The 13,052-nt window shown below is 41.3% G+C and overlaps 2 protein-coding genes and 1 long non-coding RNA gene across 8 annotated transcripts; all 3 read right to left on the minus strand.

Moving 5' to 3' along the window:
- Positions 1-582: 582 nt before the first annotated feature.
- LOC140793577 (glucan endo-1,3-beta-D-glucosidase) lies at positions 583-3,211 on the minus strand. Its single transcript, XM_073145125.1, has one exon. The coding sequence runs from the start codon at positions 3,086-3,088 to the stop codon at positions 875-877; it is 2,214 nt and encodes a 737-aa protein (XP_073001226.1). The 5' UTR covers positions 3,089-3,211; the 3' UTR covers positions 583-874.
- A 974-nt stretch (positions 3,212-4,185) lies between these two features.
- Positions 4,186-11,012, minus strand: LOC140793553 (RNA-binding motif protein 25). 6 transcript variants are annotated; one of them, XR_012109985.1, is made up of 9 exons: positions 10,386-11,012; positions 9,027-9,274; positions 8,761-8,913; positions 7,050-7,470; positions 6,259-6,939; positions 5,533-6,167; positions 5,358-5,441; positions 4,785-5,043; positions 4,186-4,610 (listed from the first exon to the last, which is right to left on the minus strand). XR_012109985.1 is itself a non-coding variant. In XM_073145098.1 (8 exons), exons 1-7 carry the CDS (start codon positions 10,879-10,881, stop codon positions 4,792-4,794), a joined length of 2,886 nt encoding a protein of 961 aa, XP_073001199.1. In that variant the 5' UTR covers positions 10,882-11,011; the 3' UTR covers positions 4,186-4,574; positions 4,785-4,791. The 6 variants fall into 6 exon arrangements, 4 of the variants coding, with proteins under 4 accessions (XP_073001199.1, XP_073001191.1, XP_073001183.1 ...); XR_012109984.1 differs by having other exon boundaries at positions 4,186-5,043; XM_073145098.1 differs by lacking the exon at positions 5,358-5,441 and having other exon boundaries at positions 4,186-4,574; positions 10,386-11,011.
- LOC140793582 (uncharacterized) lies at positions 9,789-10,088 on the minus strand. The gene is made up of 2 exons (XR_012109986.1): positions 9,983-10,088; positions 9,789-9,896 (listed from the first exon to the last, which is right to left on the minus strand). It is a non-coding gene; the product is annotated as an uncharacterized lncRNA (long non-coding RNA).
- Positions 11,013-13,052: the final 2,040 nt, after the last annotated feature.

Genomic DNA, 13,052 nt, shown 5'->3' on the forward strand with positions numbered 1-13,052 from the left:
AAAATTACATAATTTTAAAGATGGTTTCAGATGCACTTGCAAACCAATGACAATATTGAGCAGACCCTCCTGCCAATAACCTTGTACAGTTATACATCAGAGACGGCAATCTTAAATACACTATTACTGAGGACTAACAAGTGGTGCTGCAGCATCAAGAGCTTGTATATTGCCACTTATGGCAACCTTTCATTCTAAGCTTCCTATAGTCCCAACTACCAAGTGGTGTTGCATCTCAAGTCATGAACCAAAATATTACAGAAAAATTCCATCCACAACCATTATGTAATTTAGGAGATACCAACTTGGCAAGTAACTCCCATTTGCAAGGCTGACCAATGAATAAAATCAAGTTGAAACATATTAGAGTATTAGACTATGCATTTCCGCACTTAATTCTAAAGGTGTGCAACTTCCTACAAGTAGAATCAACCACAGACGTTGTATCATTTGCAAATGCAGTAATGATAGTTCATAGTTCATAGCAAAGTTGAATCAACCACAGATACACAATGACAATAAAGTAATAAACAACTCAAATAAGAACAAGTAAAGCTTCTAAACAACAATTACAAGATAAACTCGCATCAATATTTAAAACTATTACATTTTATTACTATTATCATAGAAGAACAAATCAACCAGTATTGTATACCTTTGCGCACAAGCGCGCGCACACACAATAATACTCAGGAAAGTAATATTATTCTCACTTCAGTGTCTGGAAATAACTGTGTATATTTATTTATTTTTTAACACATCTGATCATATAATCATACCTCTCTATAGCCGTCTTAGTATTCCAGTAACAAGTGAATCCCAAAGACACCAAAGAGAGATATCATTATTATTAGAAGCAACATGATCTGCTTCTTCAATGGCAATATTGACGATACCAGCAGCTTCTCAGCCATCCAACTACCCCCTCCTTATAATCACCCCTGCTGTAAAGCCACCATAGCATATTCGAAAGCGAATTACCATCATCGAAACCATTCAAAGCCCGAGTTTTCACCAATGCAGTCTCCTTGTCATACATCCCCTCCATGGCATACACAAAGCCCTTCCAACCTTCTCCAACGCCTTCCCTTGACAGCGCAGGCAATGTCCACTTCACTAACTCCTTCACAAATCCAACATCCTGGAACAGAACCTCAGTTATCGGCAACAAAGGTAGCACTTGAATCCCCAGCCTGCACTCCTTCCATTCAGCAGGAGCAAACCAGAGCCCACTATCCCTCTTATTAGCCCACAAGACTCCCATCAATCTATTCTCTCTACTGAAATCATCTTCATACAATCCTTCTCCCTCTCTCACATGCCACCACATCTGCGCCGCCTGGATCTCAAAGGCCGTAAGCGTTGACCCAACAGACATGAGATGAGCATCTCCATAGCTCAATCCCAAAAGAGCAGCTGAATAGTAAGCATTCACAGCCTCACTAGTACTCTCCTGATTCCGTCCATCTGCAAACTCAGTCAACCCACCTGCCCAAGAATGCAGCTTCCAAAGATCAAAGCATCTCAACCTAGTGTAAGTAGATTCCGGCTTGCGAGACACTGTCATGAAATCCGCAACCATGGAATAAGCCTGGGGCATAAACCTCCTCCCCCATGCAGGATCAATCTTAGACAGCACTGCCATTGCATAAAGGAAGTAACCCAAGTGGTAATGGTGATCATTGAAGATCCCAAACCCAAAGTCCGCACCGGAGTCCACCGACCCCTGCTTAGTGACAATCCCACCCCATTTGGGATCATACAGGAAGCCATTCCCATTAAAGTTCCCATCCAGCCACGGTGTAATTGAATTTTTCAAGAACTGCTGCACAGATGGGATTACATCAGGAAAACCAACCTCCTCTGCAATCAAGGCGAATCTAGCAGCTCTGGCAATCGCCTTCCCGAAGAAGTACGACGAAGTTGTACTTACGGGTGTAGAGCTAAGAGCATCCACATCCTTGCGAAGAGCCGCTATTATCTCCTCTTGACTATCCTCACTCAAGCCTTTCGTCGAATGCCATGTGAGCGGCACCGGATCGGCCTTCAACACCCAAGAATCACCCACTACTCCAACAAGATCGCCGTCAATGCTTCTAAACTTGAAATCATTCAATACCGTCGCACAATTCTCATCGAGTAAGCGAAGATGCAACGGATGCGCAAGCATCAACAGATCTCCCCATCCCTTCTTCACCCAATTGTACTCCACACAGAACGGCCGGGCGAGGGAGGCATCTCCGGAGACCGGGTAGCACGAGCTGAACCGATCAAGAACTGGCTCAAAGCTCGGCTGCGGAAGTACAGCGATGCGGATAACGCCGTCGAAGCCGGGGGCCGTCAAGAGCGAGACATTGGATTGCGTCAATTGCAGCGGCGAAGAGGAGTACAAGAGGAAGGTTTGGTTGCTATTCAGCTGGAAGACGTACTTGGTAAAAGTTGAATTAGATGTGACGGACAAGAAGGCGTGGACGGAGGCGATGGAGATGTCGACAGGGCCGGCGAGAGTGGCGAAGGTGACGAAAGGGCTGCCGCGGACGAGGAAGAAGCGGAGAGCCGGCGGGAGGTCGAGTGTGACACTGAGATCATGGAAGGAGGAGATGAGATGGTTGGGAGATGAATTCGAAGGGGAAGAGATGGTGAGATCCGCGGTGAAGGTCTGGTAGATAAAAGAAGGGGTGGCGTAGCGAGATGGGTAGGAGAGGGAGAGGGAGGAGGAGGTGTATTTGATGAGGTAGGGATGGATGTACTCGGGCTGGTCGCCATTCTTGAGGACGAAGTTTTGGAAGAAGGAGTTGGTGGGGAGAGGGGAGGAGAGGAGGTTGGAGGAGAAGTAGGGAGATGGATTGGGGAGGACCGGGGACTGGGTGGTGGGGAAGAGGAATCGGCGTCTGTGGTGATGAGAAGACATTGTGGGAGGAATTGAAGGGGTTAAGGGAAGAGGAGGAGGTGGTGGTGGCGGCTTTTTTTGATCTGGGATCTGAGAGGGTTGGGGACGGTTGTTGATATCCTCCGTGAAGATTTTGGTTATGATAATGTTAATATGTGTTGTCAACCTTCTTAATAACCTGCCCCCTAACTCCATCATATTGTCAACTTTAATACAAGTATGGAGTAGGTGATGACGGGGTGGAAGTTGTTGGTTTGTTAGAGCTCTTGACAGATACTATTATTTGATAATATATTTGACTTCAAGGGAAGTATCGGGTTGGGTCAGTCAGGTCGATGCTATCAAGTTATGACCCTTGGCATGTGAATGGAAGGGAAGAACAAGAACAGCATAGGAGGAGGAGGAGGAGGAGGAGGTGGTAGGAATGATGTGAAGGGAAGAGAGAAGGGAGGAGGTTCGCTACTAATGAAGAGAAGAGCGTGGGTTGGATTGCCTAAACAGAATCAGCAAGACCGTTGGGGGTGGGAAGGAAGCCGTATAGCGCGTTTGAAAGGAAAGAATGGCGCGGTTAATCCGTGGAGCTAAGCTTAGTTTTGCTTACTGTCTAAGGTTAGTAGCACACCGTACCTTGCCTTGCAAGTTGAGGTTAATGGCATGGGTCGAGGCTTGGTGTGGAGATTTATCCTTCAATTCATTCCTTAGCAGGTAAGAGTTAAAACACATGAGACCCTGGCCCTACCACTGAGACCATCCTAATCACAGAAGATGTGCTATAGCAAGTGCGCAGAGTAATTTTATCCTGTTCTATTACTATGATGACCGTGAATAGCAGAACCGTTACGAATAGGGTAGTGAAGAGTATCTTGATTTTCTGTACGCTAAGTAGATTTAAGATAAAGCTCTCTGCAAATTATTTTTCACTGTATTTACCTTATGGCATTCACACTTTTAAATACTCTATGTACATTCATGAATATCAACTTCAATACTAGAGGATCGTGCAGGAGAGAAAATGTGAAACAAAAGACACCGGTGAGAATGGAGGATAAGAACTCGGTAGTATAACCATATCAATTATGTAGGAGTACACAAATTCCGGTCCATGTACTTTAAAAAGAGATGATGAAATCCTGGGATCTAATGAGCGAGATAGCACAGATATCAAACACGAAGTAATGTGGGAATCTGGCATCAATTGAATACTTAAGGAACATAAATTGATGAGGAAAACATACAGACTGTCATCCTACTGGTAGTAGTAGCCTTCAGCAGCTTGAAACTATATATGAGACGAGTTTCTCAGGAATCAAGATACTAACTATTATTCTAATGAAAATTACAAAATTTCTCATTCCACGTTGAAAAGAATTATTCACGCTACAAAATGCTACAAGAGCCACTGGATAACACTGGCTCACCATTTGCATGAAAAGTTTGCTGCCAGGACAAAGATGACTGGGCAGTATTATACACCATTAAGATGTTCAATAATGCCACAGTAAATAAAATATTTAAGGAGAAATCTACAAGAAGTAACTGAAATCAGCCCTTGGTTATACATAGAGCTGTGATTTTAGCAACATACCTATCTGAAAAGATTAACCCACCCAAGATTTGAGTGCTTCTCTTCATGAAGAGGGAGCAAAGTTCAGTTCCAATTGCAGTATAAGATCATCAATAGTTCCTTTTAAGATGACAATGAGACTGCAAATCAGAGCAACTACAGAACAAATTTAAATGTGTCATCCTAATCGGGTAAAATGCTGGTATAAAGATTAATTAGCACCAGATAAACAATGAGTAAAATATGCTAAGGTCTTCTCCAGTGCTATAACAGGAATAGGAAACATAAAAACACAATCCATAACATATCTAAACAGCAAAAAGGAATAACCTGATACTCAGACCCTTGGTTTCACTGAGAGGCCTGTCTCAACTTTCTTGATTTCAAATATCAGCATCCTCCACATCTTAAGGACAAACATTTCTGCCTCGTCATCCAGTATAGACTGAAGAAGTTCTAGCATTTTTGATGCCTGAACATGATCTTTCGTACAGGAGACAATGTAATCAACCAACGTTGCTTCCTCCTCACCAAGAAACTCTGTGATCTTCTTTGAAATCCAAGGCCTCATTCTCTCTTGCAACTGATGCTGCAGGCGGGAAAAGGCATTGAACTACATTAATAACATAAACCAAGGAAAAGAAAAGATAATCATCTGCGTGAACACCGGACTATTAACAATGTTGCACCTCAGACTGTAAGCTAACAAATATATGTAATTAGTAGAGTTGTCACTTCAACAAAAGCTAACTCAAAATAAGAACCAGGTATAAAAAGGTCATATTTTAAGGCCAAATTTCTCCATAAAAGATACAAGTTATATGACTTGAATTGCCATATAAAATTATAATAAAAAAAATGTCGAAGAGATGAGGGATAAGTGAAGGGAAACATGTACACAACCTTAACTCTGTTACCAATTACGTGATTCTAAGACGCCAACACTTCAGCAGGAAGCGCAGGGTAAAACTTAAGATTTAAACATCACTGCATGCAAAAGCATTATAATAAAAAAAATTGGAACCAACACAAAGTTACTGATCTATGCCCTCAAACGTGAAAGCAAAAAATCATTCACCTTGTCATAAATTGCCCAATTTATTTCATAAACAAAAAGCTCTTCCTTCGTCTTTGGGATCATGTCGATCAACTGTTTCGCATCCAAAAGTTTTTTGTTATCTGCTTTAGGCTTGTCTTCTCTATCCTTCTCCCGATCGTGCATCTTATCATGCATCTTATCCTTACCGTCATCCTTCAGACGGGGGACATCATCTTCATTTCTACCACGGTCTCGTTGGTTTAATCTATCGTCATCATTTCGAGCACGGTCTCGTTGGTTTGATCTATCACTATACCTCCTACTTCTGTCTTTTTCTGTCTCAGACTTTTCTTCCTTTGGGTTAGAAGTTGAGATGCGCTTGGCAAATTCAGCAGCAGCTACAATATTTGGTGGTGCTCCAGAAGCATTACTTTGGACAGCTTGCAACTCCTCAGTAGAGTAATCAATAGGTACAAGAGGTCTCATCTTCTTATCATCAACATCCTCATCATCTTCTTGATGAAATACAGATGGAACAGTAGTTCGTTTTCCTGAACCTATTAGACCAAAGCCCAGCTTTTTAGTTGGGGCATTGCTGTTCTGCTTAACATCTGAAGTGGGGCCTGATCCCAGGCCCAGTTCATCATCAATGTTGTTCTTATAAATTCCATCACCTGCCAATTGAAAATCCACAACATCGAAAACTTATAAGAAAAGAAGCCAGGACCAAGAATTGCAGTGCTTGACAAATGACAAAATACTTACCGACATTGTCACCATTAGCGACCACATTCTCATAATCCTGCTCTGAAACAACTTGGTTGCTTTCAACAGATTTTCTTTCTTCTTGTATATTAGGTTTTTCACTCTCCATGTCCATTTCCATAGAAGCCTTTGACTCGTCTTTTTGTGGTGGTTCCTCCAGTGCCCTCCTCTTTGCTTCAGTAATTTCGTCCTCCTCCTTAAATCTATCAGCCAAGTCATCCTCCTTTTCACGCTGTCTCTTCCTTTTCTTGTCCTCAAGCACACTACTCCTGCGCCTTCTTTTCCTCGAATCATCATCATCACTCTCATCTTCCTGCTTCAAAATCTCCCTCCTGCGTTCCCGCTCCCTTTCCTTCTCCCTCTCCTTCTCATATTGCCTTTGATAATCTTTCTCCCTCTCTCTAGCTTCCCATTCCTTGACACGATCTTTATACAATCGCTCAGACTCTCTAAGTTTCAGTTCCCTCTCCCGCTCCCTTCTAACACGTTCTCGCTCTCGTTCTCGCTCATATCGTTCAAGTTCCCTTTCCTTCTCTCGTTTCAAATCGCGGTCCCTATCTCGTTCTTTGTTCCTGTCACTCCTTCTGCTCCTATCGGGTGAGCTAACATCAGGCTTGTCATTTTCAGTCGTCATTTTGTTATCACTTGCAGTATCGTCATCATTCTTATCTTCAGCAGCATCTGCAGCAATAAGCTAGTATATCAGCTCCAGCAAATGAAGCCCAATTTCTGCGTCAAAAATTATTATTCAGAAAATTAAAGAGAATAAGCCAACTAGAACATGGACTCACCACTCCTCACAATATCCACGTCTGAGTCCCCATCTCTCGACTTAGAAGGAAGTTCGGAATGAGACTTAGCAGAACCATCAGCAGGCGTCTGTACAGGTGGGGGAGGAGGCAAAGGTTTGGTCTTTAATCTCTCCTCTATCATACTAGTGATCTTCTCCAGAGCATCCCTGTCAGCCTCACGGTCTTCATCAGTAACAATACCAAATTTTTGGGCATTCTCTTGTTTTTCTTTATCATCAGAATCTTCTGGATCCTTCTTAGTTTCCACTATGACTGGCTTTGGAGATTCCTTTTCAATAACAGATCCATTTTCATTCTCTTTATCACCAGCTTCAGTTTCAGCTCCTTTGAGCTTTTCTCTTTCAGTCTTTTTTTCAATATATTTCTCAAGATAGTCCTTGGTGGCTTGATTAATATTTAGCTGATATTACCATGACCAAATAATGTTAATAGGAGCAAAACAAACATAAGGAAATCAATCTGAGGACCATATGGTGAACTAAGGACAGAGGAAAAACAAGATAACATGGACTCGGGTAACCGAAAGTTACAAATAAGATACCAAAATAGAATCGTAGCTCAATACAGAAGGAAAGATGTCAAAAGATAGCACTCTGAGATACAGCACTTTGTGTAATCACTAGAAGTCCAAAACTAAAATTATTTGATGCATACACGCATACAAAAAGAAAATTCAAGATTCAATATATCATTCTTTAGCCCATTTAAAAAATTAGTATTTCCAAGTATGATTTCTGTGTTTCTTCCACCAAAATGTACATGACTAATTTTCTCAATGAGAGTTTCATATACGTCATCTAAGATCATAATGTCCTTTTAGCATGCAAGAACACGAGGAGCTTATTACAGCTTATTAGCTTCTCCAACACCATGGAGGCACCATGAAGATCAAGGAACTTCAGAAGATTTAAGCTAGATTAAGGTGGAACATCAGGCAACTTCAAGTTGTAATCTTAAATTCTCAATGCCCACTTCTGGAGTGCAAAGGCTAACCATCCCTTATATCATCACAATGAACAAAAAAGCCAAACAAGCAACAAAAGGAAAGAGTAAAATGCATCAGTCCTAAACCCAGCTAATAGTAATTTTCAGATACAAATGTTATCAAGCAACTCTTTGACGCCCAGTAGAAAGAACTTTATAGATAAATTAGTAGTGAACTTCTCGACTATTTTGCTCTCACTCAACTGGTTTGCACAAACTTTGTGGCATACACTAAGTGGCCATTTGACACTTCATTGAAAAGGTGAAGAATCTAGACTCTAGAGTTAACTAGAATTAAAATTTTCTTTCCTTAAATGTGAAACCAGTTGTATGAGAAAAGAAAAGATCCAATGCATGAAGAAAGATTCCAACAATTTAACATTCTGAATCCCAAGATTAACTTGTTTACTACATGGCTATATTGGTAAAATGGGACTGCAGTTGTCGGCGCTTATGGCCAGGAACAACTAAAGTAAGTCTGTTAAATATCCCAGTTGACTATTTGCTCACCCTACTCTTAAATGCATTTTTCTCATCTGGTCTTCCAAATATCAACAATCTTGCTTTTAAATATACAAGAATCGTGAAATGAACTTTGTTGGGCCCTCGCATGTGCTAAAGCAGCTTGCACAAATAAGTATATTTCCAGATAATTCATTGGCAAGTGGTGATGATGTAACAACAGAATATAGATGAATTAACCTACCACCAGTTCTTGACCATCAATGTTCAATTTGCTGAGTAACCGCATTGCACGAAGAACTCCTTCAGCAGATTCGAATTCGCAAAATCCAAAGCCTTTAGGAGTTCCATCACTAGGATCTTGGGCACGTTTCCAACTTTTCACTGGTCCACATAGCTTCATAAAAACATCATTTTGAGGGAAAATATTACAAATTAGACGTCAGCAATATTTAATTGATGATTGAAAAATACCATGGTTAATATATTTTGGTGTTGGCAACAACTCACCCGAAGGATAGAAAGGAGGAACTCATTGTCGACTGTGGAGGCGATCTTGCCAACATAAACTGTGGTTTGTGGCTTTTCAGCTGGAGGAACAATGGGAATAACTGGCCTGACCGCAGGGGTCACAACAGGAGGAATGCCGCGGATCCCTGGAATAGGAGGTCGCGGGATCACACCCATAGGCGGAATCGGGCGTGGAGGAAACCCCGGGCGAAACATGGCCGGATATGGGCCAGGATATCGAGGCACTCCTGCAGAAATACAAAAAGAAGAATCTATGCAAACTTGTCAGACAAGATCGGCCAACTTATCAGATAGCGAAAGAAAAAAAAATTTAGAAAATATTCTTTTACACATGGAAAGTCCAGAAGAGAAAAGGACAATAATGATCAGACAATGTTACCACAATACAAGCATACAAGAGATGCGCAGCACAAGCTAGGCAACTATCGCCAGCTGAACAAATAACCTGGGGAGATATGCACAAAATACCATTTGTTTCATCAAACTCAAGATGTGTGAAGTTGGTCTTACCTTTCTATATCCATGACCACAACCTTCAGAAGTTAACCCAGGTATCATGAAGTAACATTGAGAATTTGCAAGACTTGCAGAGTTCACACCATTGCAATGTACCACTCAATTGTGAAAGGACAATAAATGTATCACTATGTCTAAGCTTCTCATCAAAGAAAATGGCAGGATAATATAAAGGACAATAACAATATAAAGTATATAGAATAGAATAGACGGGACATTAGAAAATTCAATAAAGGAATCATAATACCTCAGGAAATATTGCAACGTGCACTCAAGTATCCATGAAGGCCGTGAGAGGAATATTGTACTTTCGGCTCAAAAACTGGTAACATGCTAAACAATAATTTACCAAATTCACTTTCTTTTAGACGTAAAACCTAACCAAACTGTTATCAAATGACAAATGCTCAAAACAACACCTTTCAAGAATCTAAGCATACCAACATAGAGTTGAAGTGATCTTTTGGCAACCGCAAGCCGCTGACGTTTCTCACCATGGACCATTAGACGATGCTGTAGGAGAAAATACCCAGTCATCGATACCAAGTGCATATTTTTTTTCTCTTTTCCCTGGTCTCCTTTTCACCCGTCAATCATCCCCTCTAATTTCCCCCAAATATTTTCTAACACAAACACTAACGTAACACTAATTAACCACAACGCATGCTTTCCAGCATTTATTTCAATCATTATTCCACAACATAACTGAGTACCAGAATGACCAAGCAAATTCATGTATAATAAAGATGCATCTAATTAAAGAATCAACGAGTAAACGAGTTTCTATCACTAGATTTGCAAAAGAAATCCAGGAACACCCACCGGGAGGAGGAATCGCACCCGGAGGCTGAGGAACCGCCATGTACCCATTCGGGACCTGCCCATACTGCATCGGCATCGACCCCGGCGGCTGGTAAACGCCGATCGGCCGCATCTGGGGAACCGAAGCCGGAACGGATCCAACGCCACCCGCCGCTCCCGGATACATGACAGGGACCGGAGCCGATACCCCTGGAGGCTGGATTCCAGGGCTTTGCGCCATCGGATAGCTAGGGTTCGGGACAGTGGAGTACTGGGGCATGGCCGGAGCTCCGAGCGGCCGGAACGACGGAGCGAAAGACGGAACGGCAGGCGGAGGAGGTGTTATAACGGTAGGAGCTGGAGTAGGGTTAGGGTTTGGGATTTCGGTACTGGATGGAGTGGAAGATGGAGGAGGGAGAGGGGAAGGGGATTGGGAGGTGGATTGGAGGTTTTCGAGCTCGGATTTGTCCGGCTTGGAGTCTAGGGTTTCGGGGGATGAAGGAGCGACAACCGCCATGGACAGAGCTCGGAAAGAGACGAAAGCCGGTCGCGAGAGATGGATTGGGTTCAGGGAGTCGAAATAGTTGGGGGTGGGGGAGATCGGATTCTTGAATTGGGAGGAAGATGGCTCCAGTTCATACTATAGGTTTAGCCCGCGGACGGCCTTAATACTTCTATATAGGTGTGCTCGATGGGCTTGTTGGAAAATTAGGAACTCCCTTTTAAAGAAGTGGCCCATGTAAAGCCCTGCGATTGTTGACGTCTTTACGATCTACGTTTCGCGTCTGATGTGGGGGCTTGGACGGCTGTGATCGCCTGCGAACCACAGAAATACTACCGTTAATTGAGAATGACTGTGATAATAATACTCTTCATACTGCATTATAAAAAAGTTTAATGCATGAAATCTTGAAAACTCACCGTTTTACTGCAGCTTTTGTCGAGCTCTAAGAAGTTTAAACTACAGCTCCAGTCGATCGAGCTATGCCGACGTTTCTGATTTAAATTAATAAAACTCTTGATATGAAAATTAACGGCAAAATAACACTAGACGTGTGACAAAAATAACACTAGACGTCTTCCTCTGTGAGTGATTTAAAAAACCCATATAAGGGGCAAATTTGTCTAACTCAAAAGAGTGTAATATGGATTTCTAGTCCATTCTTTCATGATGTCTCGTTAGAGAGGTTTTTTTTTTTTCTCTCTTCTAGGGCTTTTGGGGTTTTAGCAAGAGAGGAAGAAAGAGTGCGACAGAGCTTGAGTTTGAATTTCCTTGGGTTAGAGAGAGATTATTGGTGCTCAAGGTCTTGAGCATGATCATCTTGCTTAGTTATTAAGGAGATTGTGAAAGAGGAATATCTTCTCATTCTTGTAATTTTAATAGAAGTAACCCCAGATATCCCATTCTTGTAATCTGTCTCCATTGATAGTAAATATGTTTGTCGGTAGACTGTGAATATAGCTCAAATTTGGCTGAACCACATAAATATTTTGTTGCAATGGTGTGATGCTCTTCTATTGCTATTCTCTATGGATTAATATGCATTGAGTACAAATCTTAAATGTCTATTTGAATTTAATTTGTTCATAATATTGTGACAAGCCTAATCTGAGTAGGTTAAAAATAAAAAGGTCTCATTCTTTTTTCACATACTGATTGTAGAATAAGTATGTCACCAAACTGTTGTTTTATTTAGAAAAATATTCCGTGCTAGAAATTTGACTGTTCCCAAAATATGATTATAAAGATGATATACAAAGGAGTAAGAGAGAGAGAGAGAGAGAGAGAGAGAGAGAGAGAGAGAGAGAGAGAGAGAGAGAGAGAGAGAGAGAGAGAGAGAGAGAGTTTAACAAGGCCCTACAACTTGACAATAAAACAATAGCATTGTAAAAAGAAACATTATATTAAGCGCAAGGCCTACACAAAATAAAGCAGCCAAGATATTATTTAAGCCGGTACACCAACAAAAGATGTAGGGTTTTTAAGCTAAGGATTAATTAAGTGCTTCATGGAGTTTTCTATTTGTGTCAAAATGATAGGTATAGACCATTGCAGGCGGAAGCAAGGAGTGCTTAGTACCTAAGGTTACAAAAAGATGCTACCTTTCAAAATGAGCAACTCAATTAGTTGCCTTGTTACAAATTCGACTAGCATGAATAACAGCATAGGAGTGATAGCTAAGCAGTTAAGGTTTATAGCGATATATGATATCATGGATAAGCCAAGGAGGGTCTTTGGATTTGTTGATAGCGTTGATAACTATACTAGAGTCTTATTCAAAAATGATATTCATATAGTTGTTGTTAGCAGCAATAGTGATAGCATGCAAAATCGCAAGTCTCTCTGCCTCTAATGCCGAGTTAACTGATATTAGTTTGGCCGAGGTAAATAGTAATTTAGCTTGATTATTTTTAATGACAACTCTAATTCCTTCGATATTGTCTAACGGGTTTTATGACCCATCAAAATTTATTTTGATAAAGTCTTTAGTCAGACTCTCCTAGTAATGAAGAGGGCGGCAAAGCTAGTTAAAGAGAAGGAAGAGAGGGAGGGAAAGAGATAAAGAAACACCTCAAAAGGTGGGGGAAATAACTCCCTTCTTTGGCCACTAGATTAAAAGAGGATTAAAAGAGGAGCCAGGGAAGAGAAAAAAACAAGTTAAAATTATAAAAATGTGATATTTATAC

Source organism: Typha latifolia, chromosome 1 (genome assembly GCF_019914945.1).
Source record: "Typha latifolia isolate L0001 chromosome 1, TyphaL0001v2, whole genome shotgun sequence".
Classification (NCBI taxonomy): Eukaryota; Viridiplantae; Streptophyta; class Magnoliopsida; order Poales; family Typhaceae; genus Typha; species Typha latifolia.